General features: G+C 40.6%; 1 protein-coding gene and 1 long non-coding RNA gene across 3 annotated transcripts in view; both read right to left on the reverse strand.

Moving 5' to 3' along the window:
- LOC140332865 (uncharacterized) overlaps nucleotides 1-17,358 on the reverse strand; it is a 359,753-nt gene that overhangs the window by 221,950 nt on the left and 120,445 nt on the right. The window lies entirely within an intron of this gene.
- The window catches only part of HELZ (helicase with zinc finger), a 41,253-nt gene continuing 28,345 nt past the window's right edge, over nucleotides 4,451-17,358 (reverse strand). For both annotated transcript variants that reach the window (XM_072414080.1, XM_072414079.1), the window contains exons 24-30: nucleotides 15,150-15,354; nucleotides 14,346-14,422; nucleotides 13,279-13,852; nucleotides 12,544-12,760; nucleotides 11,916-12,426; nucleotides 8,851-9,097; nucleotides 4,451-7,242 (exon numbers count right to left, since the gene is read on the reverse strand). In XM_072414080.1, the coding sequence (XP_072270181.1) occupies nucleotides 6,902-7,242; nucleotides 8,851-9,097; nucleotides 11,916-12,426; nucleotides 12,544-12,760; nucleotides 13,279-13,852; nucleotides 14,346-14,422; nucleotides 15,150-15,354 (2,172 nt within the window). In that variant the 3' untranslated portion in view covers nucleotides 4,451-6,901. The remainder of the gene's footprint in view (nucleotides 7,243-8,850; nucleotides 9,098-11,915; nucleotides 12,427-12,543; nucleotides 12,761-13,278; nucleotides 13,853-14,345; nucleotides 14,423-15,149; nucleotides 15,355-17,358) is intronic.

Consider the following 17,358-nt stretch of genomic DNA (forward strand, 5'->3'; position numbering starts at 1 on the left):
TTTATACCCCAAATCCATCCTATGCCCCTCTATTGCCCCCCCATATGTACCTCTTTTATACCCCAAATCCATCCTATGCCCCTCTATTGCCCCCCATATGTTCCTCTTTTATACCCCAAATCCATCCCCTGCCCCTCTATTGCCCCCCCCAATATGTTCCTGTTTTATACCCCAAATCCTTCTTCTGCCCCTCTATTGCACCCCATATGTTCCTCTTTTATACCCCAAAGCCATCCTTTGCCCATTTCCCCCCATTTGTTCCTTTTTATACCCCAAATCCTCCCTCTGCCCCTCTATTTCCCCCCATATGTTCCTCTTTTATACCCCAAATGTATTCTATGCCCCTCTATTGCACCCCATATGTTCCTCTTTTATACCCCCAAATCCATCCTCCTACCCTCTATTGCCCCCCATATGTTCCTCTTTTATACCCCAAATCCATCCCCTGCCCCTCTATTGCCCCCCCCCCCCAATATGTTCCTGTTTTATACCCCAAATCCTTCTTCTGACCCTCTATTGCACCCCTAATTTACCTCTGTTATACCCCAAATCCTTCCCCTGCCCCTCTATTGCCCCCACATGTTCCTCTTTTATATCCCAAATCCATCCTCTGCTCCTCTATTGCACCCCATCTTCTCCTGTTTACTCCTTTATTTCCCCTAAGTCCATTCCCTGTCACTTTTTTTAATTCCTCTTTGCCCCCATTTGTACCCCAAACTTTAATTCTGTCCCTTTATTGTACCCCATACTTACCTTTCTGTGCCTCTTTTGCATCCCAAATTCCCCCTCTACGTAGCCAATATAATTAAAGGGAACCTGTCATTAAAGCTACCACAATAGGGGCATCACATGAGTCCTACAAAGGGCAGCTCAGAAAGACTTTACAAAACTGGCATTTGTTTATAATTTATTGGTTTTTTAGGCATTTGTGAAAGCAATGATTCCAATTCAGTGCCCGGGTTATTATTATTGGAGCGACTGGGGAAATTCAGCCAATGGAAGTATCGCGCTGATCAATAGAGTTCCAGAGAACCAGAAAAGCCCTGAATGCCATTAACGTAACATGAAAACAATGCAGGTACTTTTCTAGCCTGTGACGTCTCTGCACCCTGGGCCTGGTCAGCGGAGGGTTCTCTGACCCTTTCCTATGGTTTATTATTCTGAAATGTTTCATGCAGAATAGAAGCAGCGCTCATTATGTAGCATTGACGTGATTCTGAAGCTCGCTGCTGTGACAACACCCCTATGCCTGGATCCACACCATGCATTTTGGGCATTTAACATTCAGGAAATGAAAATCCAAATGTGATGCTTTTATTTCCCATAGCTGCACATGACAGCTAGTAATGGTTCTGATCCGTGTTTGCTGCAATGGATTGGTTTGGGCTGTAGGGACGGGATAATGCTACAGCATGGTATGCACATATGATATGTATTGAGACATTGATATGGCCCTGGTGAGCGGGGCAGCCAGGCGCACACTTGGAATGCCAGGCAGATATTATGCCAGCTGTATCCCTTCCATGTGTTTATAAGAAAAATGACAAGAGAAGGCAGAGCAGGAATCTAACTCATTTCATCCTCTGACCCGGCTCAGCCATTGCCTATTCATCACCTGATGACGGCTTAATTGAATGCACTTTGCAGAAGAACATTCTTCTATTAAAGAATGACACAAGGACAAACAGTGACGGCCCGTCTAGACAGTGACGCGTCCGTGGCTTTTTACTGCTCGTCATGTTGCCCCTTACGCTTTACAGCTTTTCACAAAGGGGGATTTTTTGCCAGCTTTATTAGGGGGTAGGATTGAAGCTTATTATAAAAAATTGGAATTATTAGGGAAATGCCAGACTCCAGCATTAGGGCGAGGATCTAACTCCAAATGCAAAAAGGCCAAAGTGCAACCCATACACCTTGAGGAGTGAACGTCTGCAGTTCAGGGTGCAAGAGCTGCTGGTTTTGTATATCCTGTCCTATTGATGCACCCACGGTGGGCACACAGAAAATAAACCTATATGATACATATAACATGGCTGGCTACGGACTGATATATCCCCACTCCCCAAGGCCTGCAAACATCCCAAGGATCATTACCCGCTCACAGATCCCTCAATGCCCCCTTAATATGAAGTTTTGGGCCTAACAAAAATCTCATTCTGTGAATCACCAGTTAGAATAACTATGAACACTTAGCAGCCCAGTAAGTGCTAACAAAGCCCAATCAATGGTTGGTACTCCTTGGCATTTCAGTACACTGATGAATCTATTGCTGGAGACAACACCATAGGATCTTCTTGTTCCCACGTGTCAATCCCTGACAAAAAAGCAGCAAGAAGTCATTACCCAGCGAGGAATCCAACCATAAAACCAGGTATTTCTCCGCCTTGTAGAGACCACCAGTGACACGATGGCTCATGTTCTATCAATGTTGTTACGATGTTTCTGTGCCCTCCTTGTTATAGTACACAAACTGTGCCATGCAAGTTCTGATCGGCTCATATTGCCTAAAAGGGTAGAAGGACAACCAAGCAACGAGACATTTAAAGTCCATAGCAGTCTCAGGATTCTGTAACACCATTCATTTTATATTATTGGCAAATGGCTAACCACACATGAGATTAATAAATGTCAAACTTCATACCAAAAGAATGCCCTCATCCTATAAGGAGTTCTGGAATCCAGATACCAGGTCAGCCAAATTGTACACTATAGGCAAATAATACAAAATTGGACAATGTAAAGGAATTAACTGGATGGCTGATTTTTTTTCATCTACATAAAGTTTAGTTTTAAAGCCAAAATGTTTGGAGAGGTTGGAACCGTTTTACTCACCCAAAGTTCCTTGAGCAATGGACAAGATACCAATGACTTATTGTAAGGGTGACATTTTTCCCACTGACTGCCGCACTAATATACCGTGAGCTGAGGGTATGTAAACTATACGAGGTTTGCTGAGGATCTGAAAGTTATATCAAGTGATCTTCATTGTACAGAAAAATGAGAACTGCTGCAGCCTCTGACCAGTCTGTGTTGTATAATGTTACTTACCGGTATATAGATATGGAGGCTGCCAATGCCACCTCTCCTTCCACAATCACCATTTTCCATACATTATGTGTGAGCCTTGAAAGATGACCGTCATGTGGCTAAAATACAGAGTCTGACTTTATGTATTGGAATCCTTGTTCCATAAATTTGTCAGTACATATCCATATAAAAAAATATGGACGTGACATCTTCCATTTATCTATTTGTTATATGGTCATTCCTATGTAGAGTCAAATAAGGAAGAGGTGGTGTAGAAGGTTCAGATCTGAGCACTTTAAACTGAACCCCATCACCCCCTTACCCCATAAATGTATTTATTTTGTGTACTTACCTTTTTGAAGAGTCTTAGGTTTTCTTCATCTGCTCCAAAGTCTCTCAATCTGGGTTCCTCCAGAGGTTTCTAAGGATTCATTGGCCAGTTTATGCCTCTTAGGTCCATTGCCACTATTGATCTTTTTGGCTATCTGTAAGTGTGACATTCTTCCCAATGACCAGCAATGCAATAGGAATTCTTACCATGGACTACCACGCTAATATACTGTAGCTGTAGATACGTACAGTAATTACAACAGGGGTCCCCTATCAAAGTTACTTTTTAAGGGTCCCCCAAGTTTAAAAGCCCTGCACTGCTCCAACCCTGCATTCTTAGTATGTCCTGAATGATGGCAGCATGGTTCAACCTAGAAGACTAAAGACATGTTGTGGTGAAAAAAGCTAAGCTTGCTACAACCCTGCTTCGTATATTCTCCTTATATACTAAGAACATGTAATCAGAGGACCTACCTCCTATTTAACCAACCTGCATTCTTAGTATGACCTGAATGATGGCAGCATGGTTCAACCTAAAAGACTAAAGACATGTTGTGGTGAAAAAAGGAGTACTGCAAAAGCCAAGAATTCATCCCTAAGTTTGGTACAACCCTGCTTCGTATATTCTCCTTATATATACTATGTAATCAGAGGACCTACCTCCTATTTAACCAGCCTGTATCAGGTAAGTTATGGCACTGCACAGTTGTTGGTAGATCTAAAGGAGATAGTAGTCAGGTGATTCCCCCGGCTCTGTGCACACAAATGCTATGATGACTGCACATAAGAGCCCAAAATTTTGGGATGGCATTTCACTCGCTTTCCACTCTCCTGGCATAGAGATATCAAGTATGCCATTATCACCTAGGTGGGTACATTGAGAATCCATCATTTGTGAGCCTGGCCTGCGTACGAGCCTTATATCAGGATCCGGCTTAATAAGATCTGATCCATACCTGAACGATACCAAAACCTGTGTACACAGCCCCAGCAAGAATAACCCCGATATACGTGTTATACATACAGAAGCTGTTCAAATAAAACAGCAAAATGAGCGTCATTTTGTAAATAATGTCACATTTTAATGTAAACATCAAATAAAAGTACCAAGTTTTATTTGTTTTTTAAAACTGGAAAAAAATGGAAGCAGAACAAAGGTTTCTTGATTTTTTGTTTTTTATCGTTTTTTTTTTTTTTTTCCAATATCACTGAAGGGGAGGAGAAGTTAAGCCAGATTACAAACATTTATGCATGCATAGTGAAAAGAAACAAGATTTCTTTACCAAATTCACACAGTTTCTGTCTTTGTAAAATAGTTAGTAAATCTACGAAGCACCAACATACCTAAAAATGTGTTATCTTTAGCTTTTCATGATCTGGTTAAAAAAAAAAAAAAAAAATTCTATCAAAGAAAAAGTTACAAACAAGCACTTAAAGATTGCCTGTCAGAAAATAAAATGCAGAACGGATTTTGTGTCTTTTATTCTTAAAGTATATGCTTTTAATAATTTTTTTAATATATATATTTTTCTCTTTTTTTTTTCCTGTTTTTGCACATTTGTGGACACATTTTTCTGTCATTAAAGCAGTTTTGTACGCTTATTTTTTTTTCCCTCTCAGAGGTATCTGTAGAGTTTAACAAACTGAAAGAAAAATAAAAAAAAAAAAATACAAAAATCTGAAATGCTTTATATACCTTGCATTTTATAGTGCCTATAGGCAAAGTACATGCTTAGAAAAAAAAAAAAGGTCATATATTTGGAAAATTCTTCGGTCTCCCCCTCCTTCTAGTATTTTACTTTTATTTTCCTGATTGACATTAATCAAATGTTTAAGCATACAAAATGTCAACGTAACTTTTTCTTAAAGGTTGGTACCATTGTGAGATTAATCTGAAAAAATAAAATGCTTTCAAAATTTACAAATACCATTTAAAAGCACACAAGGCTAATTTGACTCCGATCTCTTCTTGAATTAGGGACTGGATATAAAGCACGATACTAAGTTGCAGCAAAAAAAAATAAAAATAAAAATAAAATAATAAATTGCACCAAAGTCTCACATAAAATGGATTTCAAGCAGCCCCCTGAAAGTGTTGTCATCAGAAATGATTAGAAAAAAATGGGGTCTGCAAGTCACCCACATAGTGAAGCATTCTGCTTCAGCGTCCCCTCTCCCCCAAGAAATCCTAATAAAAAATCAGCTGGCTGCTTACCCGTCCCTAATACAAAAAGAGATTAAAACATTACAAAATAAGGAAAATGTTCTCTAAGAAATAAAATAAAGGCAGCATCCTCTAACAGAAGGAAAACGTTGCTGAAACTCAAATATTAACATTTAGAAGTCGCTGCTCTTCTTTAAAAAAAAAAAAACCAAACCACCAAAGTAAAAGCGAAATAAAAGGTTAAAGCGGTAACATACAGTTTTTACATTAACTGGCTTTTTCTGGTACAGAAATCCAGTATTGGATGCCAATGTCAATTGAATAAATGTAAAGAATACTTACAATTTTTTTTTCTTTTTAAATACACTTTGACAAAATTTTTAATTTTTTTTCCTCTTAAAATTTTTTCTATTTTTTTTTTGCATTTATTATTTTTTTTATCTTTTTTTTTCTTTTTCTTTTTTTAAATAAAACCAAAGCGGACTTTTATGCAACATGACACATAAGAAAATGTTCTACGTAGAACAGTTATAAGTCCGTCCAACATCAAAAAAGAAAAAAAAAAAATTATATTATATTTTTGTATTTTTTTCATTGCTGTAAAAAGTTGCAGACTCAGCGGTAAAGCTATGGACAAGTCTGTGTGAATGTATATTTATATAAAATAAATATAAAGCCACACATTTTAGTGTATATGTCTACCTATCTATGGGCTCTATTTATAAAACAGGAAATCTGACTTTCCTTCAAACATTTCCTTGTCAGAATCTTCCAGGTCCATATGTTTCAATAGCAGAAATTGATTCCCATTAGGGAATGTTTGAGGGAATGTCAGATTCGCTGTTTAATAAATAGAGCCCTATGTGTATATGTCTACCAGTGCCATGCTAATGCAGGCTGTTACTGCCATGCACATTGGCATTGCAATATATTTTATTTCCTTTATGATCCTAGGCTCACGGGTTCCAGTGGAGTGGGTATAGTACAAGACTATGGCATAAAATTGGATAAAAAAAAAATGACAAAAGAATAATTAAAAAAAAAAAAAGAATTGAAACATACATAACGCATACACTAAAATAAATTTTAATCAGTTTGTGTAATTGTTAAAAAGAGATTACTGACGTCTGACTCCAACTGGCTGTAAGGGCACAAGAGCAGTAGACATATACACCAAGGTATACAAAAACACAATTTTTTATGCACACAGTTAAAAAAAAAAAAAACTTAAAAAAAAAAAAAAAAGCGTAAAAGTACAGTTCCTGGTATTATCCTTTACTCATTATTCAAATCTAAAACATGTTCTCTACAAAACGACGCAAAAAAACCCCAAAAAACAGTATAAAACAAAAACACAAAAGTGGAGCAGGAAAATAAAAACTACTTAAAATAGGAATAGAAACCATTGCTACCTGATGAACTGCCTAAGCTTAGTTCCTGAAATAAAGACAAAGGGTCGCTATTCTTTTTTGCCTGTTCTGGTGGGGGTTTGGGTTTGGGAGGGGCGCGCAGGGCACTTGCGTAAGACATGGTGGGTTTGCTGGCGCCTGTACTCTGCTGGACAGCTCCGGCCCCGTTGGGCTCTACAATCTGTTTGTTGGGCATGAGGGGTGGGAACTGGCCGAGATGCTGCAAAACGTTGTAGTTGAAAGAGTTAGACATCTGCATGTTCTCCGGTTTGAGATGCTCGTCTGGAGGCTTCGCTAATTTCTGCGGAGTAACTGGACAAAAATTACAAAAGCGTGTTAGGTATTGTCTGCAGGATGGATTCAAAGGCAGAAAAAAGGAATACAGTAACACACATATATCCGGGTTCTTAAATGTTTATTAATGGAAACATAAATACTTACCTCTCCCTCTCCAAAAACACTAAATACTGCTTAGCAGAACTCTGACCAAAATAAAAAATCTCAGGACAATCAAAAAAGTACAGTCTGTGCCATGCACCAATCAGACACAACATTAAATCCACCGGTCTAACATTAAGTAGGTCTCCTTGTCTTCTGACCAGGCAAGGTTTGGACTCCACAAGATTTCTTTAGGTGTCCTATAGTTTACAGCACCCAAATGTTGGCAGCAGATCCTTTAAATTACATTGGCTGACCTATCTTCATCATGCTATCATCCAATGTACACAAACCCAGCCATCACTATGATCTCATTTACACTTCCTTAGTCTGGGCCACCTTGCACTGGTCCATAGTCTGGTTCCGCTTTCGTGCCCATTGTAAATGTTTTCGGTAGTATGGACACTCTGATCTACAGCAAGCTGCAATGCTCTGTGTGTGCTAACAACTTTCTCTTGTGGTCAGAATAAAGTTTTGTAGTATTTAGTTGAACAATAGCTTCCCACCATCCCTGGGCTTGAAATCAAAAATCATTTCACTATTTGTCCTTCTTTGGAGAAATTGTGATAAATGCTAACCACTCCAAAGCAGAAGACAAAACCATCTGCATAGAAAATGCTCCGACCCATTGTCCAGCCATTAAAATTTTGAGCTTTGTCAAAGTTGCTCAGATCCTTGCACTCGCCCATATTTCCTGCACATTGACATACGAACTGACTGTAATTCATGTCCAATACATCCCACCCTTGGACTGGTGCCATTGTGTCCAGATCATCTGATCCAATGGCAGATCTGGTAATGGCAGATGACGGAGCTCTGATACACACTCAATGTAGAGTCATATAAAGAAGAATGCAGGATGTGATTCTGGGAAACCTGGAGGATGACAGAACTTATGGACAGCAGACATAGCATTGGGATCATACAAGAGAAGAAGAATCCAGCTCTGTTATCACCATTCCACCTGCTGCTGTTGAGTTGAATATTTCAGCATCTCTCTTACACAATGAATGCTATTCAGTGCATGTGAAGGAAATATTACAATATTAATAATTCAGGGTTTGGTATCTTAGGAAGGGATGTGGGGGGCCTCGTAATGAGGGGAGCTTTACTTCGGGAGACTTCCTAACAGTTATGTAATATTCTAGTTTAGGATGAGGTTCTTTACTAAAGTCTCCTGAAAACTTTTAAGAAGTGTCAATTTCCTGTGTACCCAGCAGAAGCACTTAGGGGTTCTTTCCACTAAACTCCAGGTCACCGAGTCGTGATAAGATATAGAAGTCAGAGAATGGAACCAAGGGGCAGCGGAAGAGGACACGGGCACCTGACACCCTGTGAAGTGTTGGATATTTGAGAGACTGGCTGAGCATACAGCTAGGAGGAGAGGTAAGACACACAGGTCGCAAGTCACACAATTAGATACACATTTGTGTACGGTGCAAACTAAAACAAAAACCTTTTGTCAACAATCGCCCGTCTTACCTAGCATGTCCCTTGGTGTTCCAGATCGGTTGGCCCCGTTACATGGAATGTTTTGGAACGGGGCGGAGGATGCAGCATTGACCCAGAGCTCTGGAGATGAATAGCTGTATGATGCTGGTTTGTTTGGGTCCGGGATTTCTTTACCAAGATTTTCGGGACACGCGGCTAATTCATCGGGACCTGTATGCGCCGAAGTGGCCGAGATTCTTCTTTGGTACAGTGGCCTGCCGGGACCTCGAGGTTCATACTGGATAAGAAGAAAGAAAGAGAAACCCTTTTACAAAGCATATCAATGACGACTGACAGAGCAGCTATTTATTCGAAGTGACCACGTTCTCTGTGCAATTAATAACACATTTACAATATTAATAGAAAAGGCAAATTCCGTTGCTATTCTATGTCTTTTGTTCACCACCCTATCAGCCACCATCCAGGTGCTTGCCCACCCCTCTATGTCTCAAATTCCTCTTCAACTGAACTCCTCTGTATCTGAATTGGGTTATATGACAATACCAGAGACACTACAATAATACATTTAAGTCTATGGGGAGTCACTACACAGACAAGTAAGTGTTGGACCCCAGAACGTGAACATCGGGATGAGGTTACCACTCCCATATGGAGTCTCAGGGGTTTTTAGGGTTATGGGACTAAGGTTCTTTGTCATTTAATCCTAACACTTGATATCTGCAACATGTTACCTTACCATAATGTCAATTAAATCTGTTTTTTTATTATTATTATAATTAATAATAATAATAATATTAATAGAAGAATAATTAGCTTCCATCTAAATAATCAACTTACATTGTGCACTAGTGTGGTGTAAGCTTCTACGGAGGAACAAAGTGAACACATTCAAGTTTACTGTACTGCAATCTGCCACACATAACATAAAATACAGAGCATATATAAAAGTATTATCTGTGTGTTCAGGTCAATAAATGAGATTTCCCAAAAAAAGAGATTTGGAGTCCCTCATCCTCAGAATTGTGACAGATCATCACATTACATTTGTTAATCAGGAGCAGCACGACATCCTCTCTCTCCAAAAACATTATCAAATTTAGAAAATGAAATAAAACTTCATCACTTAACGTGTTTCCTTTGAAGTTAACATTAAAAGCTAAAAAACAGCTTTCAGTCGGATGATATCAAGCGATAATTAAATGCCAATTAGCTTCAATGAACAATGGCAGACACGCTCAATTAGAATGTATTATCAAAGAGCGAATGGCGCGTTCTCCGCTTACAAGATTTGGATGATGAAGAGCTCCACAGACTTTTTTTTGTAGAAGTGAATTCTGCCCTCAGCGCTCACAGGCCCAACCACCTCCCTCCCCATACACATTCACACATGAGAAAAACTCGATGTCAGCCACTGCCGGCACAATTATGTAAGCAGCGAGGGCATGTTAGCACCTGGGTACACCGAGGAAACGCACAGACAATTGTCAGAATGAGAACAGCCGAGGACTAAGTGAGAGTGAAGAAAAAATGTCAGACTTAAACCATGTATAACAAAATGTAGAATCCATATTTAAAGCAAGTCTACAATGGGCATTTATGTGATGTAAAAGGATTCACATATTGGACTTTGTCTAACACTTCTCTATCCTGCAAGCCAAGGGAGAACTCCACCATTCTACACCCTTTATCATTCACTCATATTTCACACCTATGACAATGATCAGCAATGCAACAACCATGGTGCTGATGCTCAACATTGCTGGCGTGCTATGGAAAGTGGTAATGATCCCTCCATGTCCATTGAAGCTGGCCGGTCAGTAAGCTCATACTGCTAAGTTCCTCTAAAAAGACTTGGTAAGAATCCAGTGGTCCAGACTGTATAACGGGTTATTAGGAGTCTTTCCACCCTCTCTAATGGAAGGAATGACCGCCCTGTAATTTGCAGGACACCGACTCATATATATACAAAACAGATATCTTTATCAAGGATTTCATAGTTGCCGCCTGTTTTCCAGGACTGTTTATTGATGATGCTGCAGTATGGATTTAGTCTGCATTTAACAAATGAGCCAATGAATTAAATAAACGCTCTCATATCAATCTCATGCATTTTCTAAGGCATTGAAATTATTTCGGATCCTTACAGACTCACAAGTAATATTACAGTGATGGCATCTTTGTGTAATTAGTTCTTAGAGATGAGCGTACATTTATTTGTCAGGGAGGATCGCAGAATAAACCCAGAGGAGACGCTGCAGGATCCTCCATGGAAACAGCGGCTGTTCTCCAACAACGTGTCATACAGTCATGGTCTTTCCAGTGTGTATGCGTGTCTGTGGGGTGGGGGTACTAAGAACACCTCCAGCGAGCAGACCTAAATCTTTGACTTTCATTAACGTCGGCGTGACACTAAGTCGCACTTTGATCTAGACTTTCAAAGGAAGAGATTACTTTAACAGTCCGCCCACGCGATTTCCGAAGGCAAGGCGGACATATCGGCCAATATCCAATCACTTAATGATTTCTGCATAATCCAGCGGTGGACAGGCTTCATTAGCGATGCTGCGTATTACAGGCACGGCCTTTAAGAACAGGGTTAGAGGCAGCGCGGCACGACAGGCCCTGTCTCTTTCATTTAATATTAAAACCCCGCAATGACGTACGGCAGGGAAGAGAGTCTGTGTCTGTTTTATCTGCAGAGCTGGGAAATAAAATCATACATTCACAACAGAAAACGATCGCTCACATTTAAAATGTAAGAAGCTTATAGCTGGGAAACCAGAAGCTGATTACACCTCAAGTGTGCTGCCTCTAATAATAACCGTCTATTTTTCACATTTTAAGGGTCAGCCCATCCAGTAATGATATTTTAGTTATGATGTTCAAATATTAAAATCACCCAAAAACTTCTATTACCCACCAAGCATCAATACATTTCTTGGCCCCTTGGGATAAAATGGAGCCCCACTTCCCATCCCCAAACATCCACTTCACATTTTGTTTACAAAATTGTCCCTGTTGTAGATTAACCGAGAAAATGTTATCTCCCAGCCTCAATGCCAACAATAAATGACGTAGTAAAAAGGCCAGCTTACCTCTTCTAGATTGTGGAGTGACGTGTTGGACACTGCGCGGGGAGCAGGGGGCTGAAATGCTTCTGGTCCAGCTGAAGGCTGATGGTTGGGAACATGGATGAAAGGGTTCTGTGGTGGCCTGTGCTGTAGAGGCGGCAGGCCGTAATGAAAGCCCTGTCCCATAAGAGGGTTCTGCTGTAGGTTGGCATAAGCCCAGGAGCCGTCGTGCTGCAGGTATTTCATAGGTGGTGGGGGAGTCATGTGATCTGAAGGAAGGGTGTAGGGACTGTTGTAGACGCTGGCCATGTGTTGGGAGAAGGCGGGATTGTTAGTCATGTCCATGTCTCGGCTGTTGTCTGTGAAGGTGGGAAAGTGACCGCTGTGATTGGAAGAAGGGGAAGAAAGGGATGGTGGGCTCCGTGGCTGGACCTGTCTGTACTGTAACAGTCTAGACTGCGGAGGGGGCATCTCTGGGAGATCTCTGCCATCACCTGGATCGTGCTGCGACAACTCCCGAAGAAACTCCTGAAACCTAAGAAGAAACCGACAGGATATTCTTCTCATAAAGCACCAGAAAGCAGAAATATTTATCCCCTATATTTAAATAATTAGAGCCCCTTATTGGGGTATACAAGTTTAGCCTTTTTACCTTGAGTAGGTGATTTCTGCCTCCTCCTCTCCTCCGCTGGGTATCTTCCAGCTGGGTCGGACAAGTTGCTGATGGGCAAGGCCCATGGCCTGCATGTGAGGGTGGTGAGGGAATGGCAAGTTTGCTTGGCTCATAAAGGCATTGTGTTCATTCCACTGCTGTATTCGAGACTGTTGCTGCCTCAAGGTTTCCAGCGCCACATTGCCGTGTAAACGATCTGGAAGAACACAAAGGGAAAAATGAGAATTATCATTTAAACACTAGAATGACAAACTGATAACAGGGCCCTGTGATCTAAAGCCATGCCATAATTAATCCAGTTTAAAACTAAAAGTACAGGCATCAGATAGAAACCAACACTTTCGTTATTAGACAGAGGACTTTTAGCCATGCTCTTTCCTATTTTAGATACAATTTGTTATAGAACACATGATTATGTGGGTAAGTCCCTCTTTAAGTATCCTATACAAATGACAGCCTTTTCCACTGATATGTTCTCACTGCATAGGTAAGAATAAGCCAGGCCCCCAGTCACCTATATCAGAGAAAATGCAAGTGTTGGTCCCAGTAGCCTGGCAAGACTTTAAATGTTTAAAATGGTCAACAAGTTTGTTTAAAAGCCAACTTGAAATGGATATTTGAGTTTCAGGTAAAGGTTGGGCTGAAACTTCACAGATCATAAAATCCTAACAAATCACAAATCATAAAATAAACACACAGGACTCTGTGGCTCACCTAATGCTTCTCCGGCTGCCATAGGTGGAGGTGCTTCCTCAATGTAGCTGTTGATGTGGGAGGACATGAGGGGGTTGTTCTGGGTCATGGAACGGAGGGGGTTGGTGATGTCTTGCAGCATTTGAGGAGGTGGCTGTTCAGGGACCATACCGTCCATTGTAGGGGATGGTGGCCGGTGTGGCATGGCAGTGTTAAAGAAGGACTGGCCTGGCTGGAAGGCCGGTGAGAGCTGTGGGGTTTGCGCTGGAGGCTGTTGTATTAAATGGTTGTGCTGAGGGAGGACAGGGGCCTGCGGGGAAGGAGGTGGAGGGATTTGGTTCTGTAGCTCGGACAGATGATTCTGCTGCTGTGGGAGGAGGTTCTGTTGCTGCTGTAAAGGGAACTGTGGCCTTTGCAAGGCAGACATATGCTGGAAAGGACGATTAGGCATGGGGTACTGGGGATGAGGAGGTGTCAGGTGAATGTTGACTGGTCTCTGGCTGGGGTTATCTTTACGATGAAACTTAGGATTGGGGAAACCAAGATTTGCTCGAGATTCAGGACTCCTGGATTGTACATTTGGGTCCATGTCACCCTAAAATAAAAAAAAAAAAAACAAAAAAGGAAATTAAACATTTTAAACATTTACGAGCTTCTGTTAACTAGACTTCAGTTAACCCTTCACTTTGTCATGACACTTTTCTTTGTTAATGTGCATATTGTAGAATTCTACATGCAGGGTAAAAGCAGAGGAACCCTGGAATTTTATCCCTGGGGGTACAGAGAAATTTGGACAATAAACATCAGACAGAAGCTAAAAATTCCATGTGTTATGAACAGAAAAAGGGAATTTTGGTGTGATTAATATAATTTATATTATTCATTAAACACACATGTGAGTTACTTTTAGCACTGGAAATGCTTTAAAATCAAACAATGTCACTCCAGCCTGTCCAAAGATGGCTCTAGAATTCTCATACAGACAGGAAAGCATTACTAATGTACATATAAATGCAATCCAAAGACAAGTGGGGCTGTGGGATAGATACACACAGGTGTTTACATTAAAAAAAGAAAGGTTAGATTACCCCTTTACATTCCAAAGGCTTTTTCTCTGGAGTCCGCAGCTTATTCATATCAGATGATGGGCTGTTTTCATTTTTACCTGAACAAGGAACACAGAAGGTAACTAGATAAGAAAGGCAGTATAAAAGCATATTATCCTACACAATATTAGAATCTATAGGCTAAAACTTTGCTGATTTCTGAGTATAAAGGTGGTGAACAGCCCTTATATTGTCACCAATACCAGAGAAATGGCACTAATATTAGGGGCCCTTGTAACTGACACTATACGTGGCTTCAAATTAAATATTCTGGCACAAATTTTCCATCATTTATGTATTGTTATCAATTGGTCTTGGTTTATAAAATGATCAGATAAAAGAAGTATCAGTGCTGGAAACATTTCACAGTCCCGTATTTGTCAGCACTATGTGTATTAGTTTGTATCATATGATCATCTTCATGCTGACAACACCTGCACCAATATATTGCCCTCTCCCACTTTGAATTTTGCATTACACTGAAGTAAACAGAATGATATGTGTGCAGAAGTTTCACAATCACATTTAAAATTAATTGTGAGTGCTCCACCTATCCTGCAGTGTCCTCCCCCGGTCCCATTTAGCTGGGCGCACCACCCGGCACTTTTCAGTAATGACATTCTGTTTTTGGGCGGTTACTGATGAGTTGGGTCACAAAAGGGCTGCCACCCACCTACAATTTCTTCCCACCCAACTTAAAAATATCCTGGCATTATCATGTGTCCTTACATGCAAAACAGATCTTTCCGCATGCAATATTGGCAGGGACAGTACTGTAATACATACCATTGCGATTGAGTTCGTGCTGATCTTTGTCTGTGTGCTGCATCTGTTGTCCGACGTTGACGGGTGAATGATGGCCGAGACCAAAAGGAATAGGGGAACCCCGGCCATGACCTTGAAGCAAGTTCATGTTGTATGCCATGGCTGGGTGGGTCATAAGCCGGGGGTCAACAGGGAAACGGCCCTGATAATTGGGCGGCCATGGTACCTGGAATGGAAAGCAATAGCAATTAAACACAAGGATCAGATATTACAACTTTTCTTAGGCTTTTGGCTATATGTGCAGCACTGAAAGGAACTTGGAGTAGCATTTTCTTCAGAGAAGGTAAACATTTTAGTCGTTTTGGTTACAGTTTATTCACCTGCACGTGACACAATCATTTCTCAATATACAATAGTAGTATTTGTACACGGACCATGATTAGCTCTCCTGGAGGTGGGAATTCTCTTTAAACTGCCTAAAACGGTTTTCCATCCCTGGGATCATTTTAGGCCAGGAGGACCAAGTCTGAGACTCAATATTACAGAGGATGCGGTGTGTGTATGCATGAAGAATACATTCACATCGAAGACCGGCTGTGCATTATTCAGAGACCTAATATAATTTGCTGCTTGCAGCTCTGTCAGGACGTAAATAATGCAATTGTCTTCTCTAACTGATTCAATGTTATTGTATTGGACTAAAATATGGTGCGCTGATTTCTATGGCGGGTGAAGTCTCCTTAGTGGAGCCAGATCCAGGCATTTAACATATGATAAAAATATCTTAAACACTGAACTTCACCCTTGGCTACTGTTGATGCATAGAAGATTGTGGATTGCTGTTCTCTGAAATCAGACATTTTAGGTTAAATGATGGGAAATAATGATAGGGATAAAGCGAAACTCAAGCCAACCCTGAAATGAAGGTTTTCCCTATACCTCCTACTTATGTTACAACAAAGTAAGTGGGTGCAAGACAATAGAAGCAATGAGAGATAAAAACAATTGTTAGTAATACGCAATGACAATCTAAAGGGAATATTTACTCCTCTAGCAGCTCAAAATTACACTGTGCTGCACTATATACAATGTGACCCTTCTAATCCCTAAAAATGAGCCTGTGCTGTTTAGGTAGCAAAGCCTATACAGTTCACTTTGCTCAATCAGGCAGAGGAAGCTCCATGACTGGAAGAGAGTCGTTCATGTGATTCCGACAGGTCATACGAGTGGGCGCTCCTTTGCTTATATGTTTTTTCTCCCAAACCTCATTCATATTTAATGCTCAGCACAAGCTTCAAGGTCCTGAAATTGGAGCAGCACAGCCCACGATTGTGAAGCAAACTGGTATAGTGCAGCCACACAGCCAAAACAATACCTACATATCATCTATTTAGGGTTTACATCCATTTAAATGATTACGCTGCAGACCGGGAGCACAGCAAACTGCTGCACAGAGGCTTGTGCCCTTAACGTTGTGATAAGGGGCGGACGATATTGCGCTCGGTGAACATCTGCCATGGTAATTTGCTCTTATATTCGCTTCGGGCCGTGCAGTCACTGCGAGTTAGCGGCAGCTCAAATCAAATGGGATCAGTATGGTAACGCATTGTGCGTGAAAATATTCATAACACAACACAGCAGGGAGAGAATTTTATTTGTCTTTTTTCATTTTCTTAAGTTATAATGAGGCTGCGTTACAGCTTTTTCAGATGCGACTTTAAAAGGCTAAAGGCCATCATCGTCTATCAATAACCTAATGAGGCAGCTGCCACCGGGATAATTGAATAATCTGAATATTCAACTTTCAATACATTCTGGAGGTTCACTTATGAAAGATCAATAATTGCTGGCTTATTTAGGATTTCTTGCTTTTGGTCTTCTCTTTATCTGGAAAGTCGGGGATCTATGGACTGTAAAAAGAAAGCGTTCTTGTCCTGCCAGATAGCTATGGATATCCCTAAAACAGGGATCTAACATGGTGGATAGCTGAACAACTTGTGAAGCACCAAACCCAAAAATATATAGATGTGTATGAAACAAAAATCAAATACAATGGGTCAGATTAATAAAGCTCTCCAAGGCCAGAGAGCATACACTTTCATCAGTGAAGCTGGATGATCCTGCAAACCTGGAATGAATCTGGTAAAAGATTAAATAAAAAAACATTTGCTAGCAAATAGTCAAAAATAATAGTTAAATAAATCCATTCCAGGTTTTTTGGATCACTCAG

This window comes from Pyxicephalus adspersus, chromosome 6 (assembly GCF_032062135.1).
Source record: "Pyxicephalus adspersus chromosome 6, UCB_Pads_2.0, whole genome shotgun sequence".
Classification (NCBI taxonomy): domain Eukaryota; kingdom Metazoa; phylum Chordata; class Amphibia; order Anura; family Pyxicephalidae; genus Pyxicephalus; species Pyxicephalus adspersus.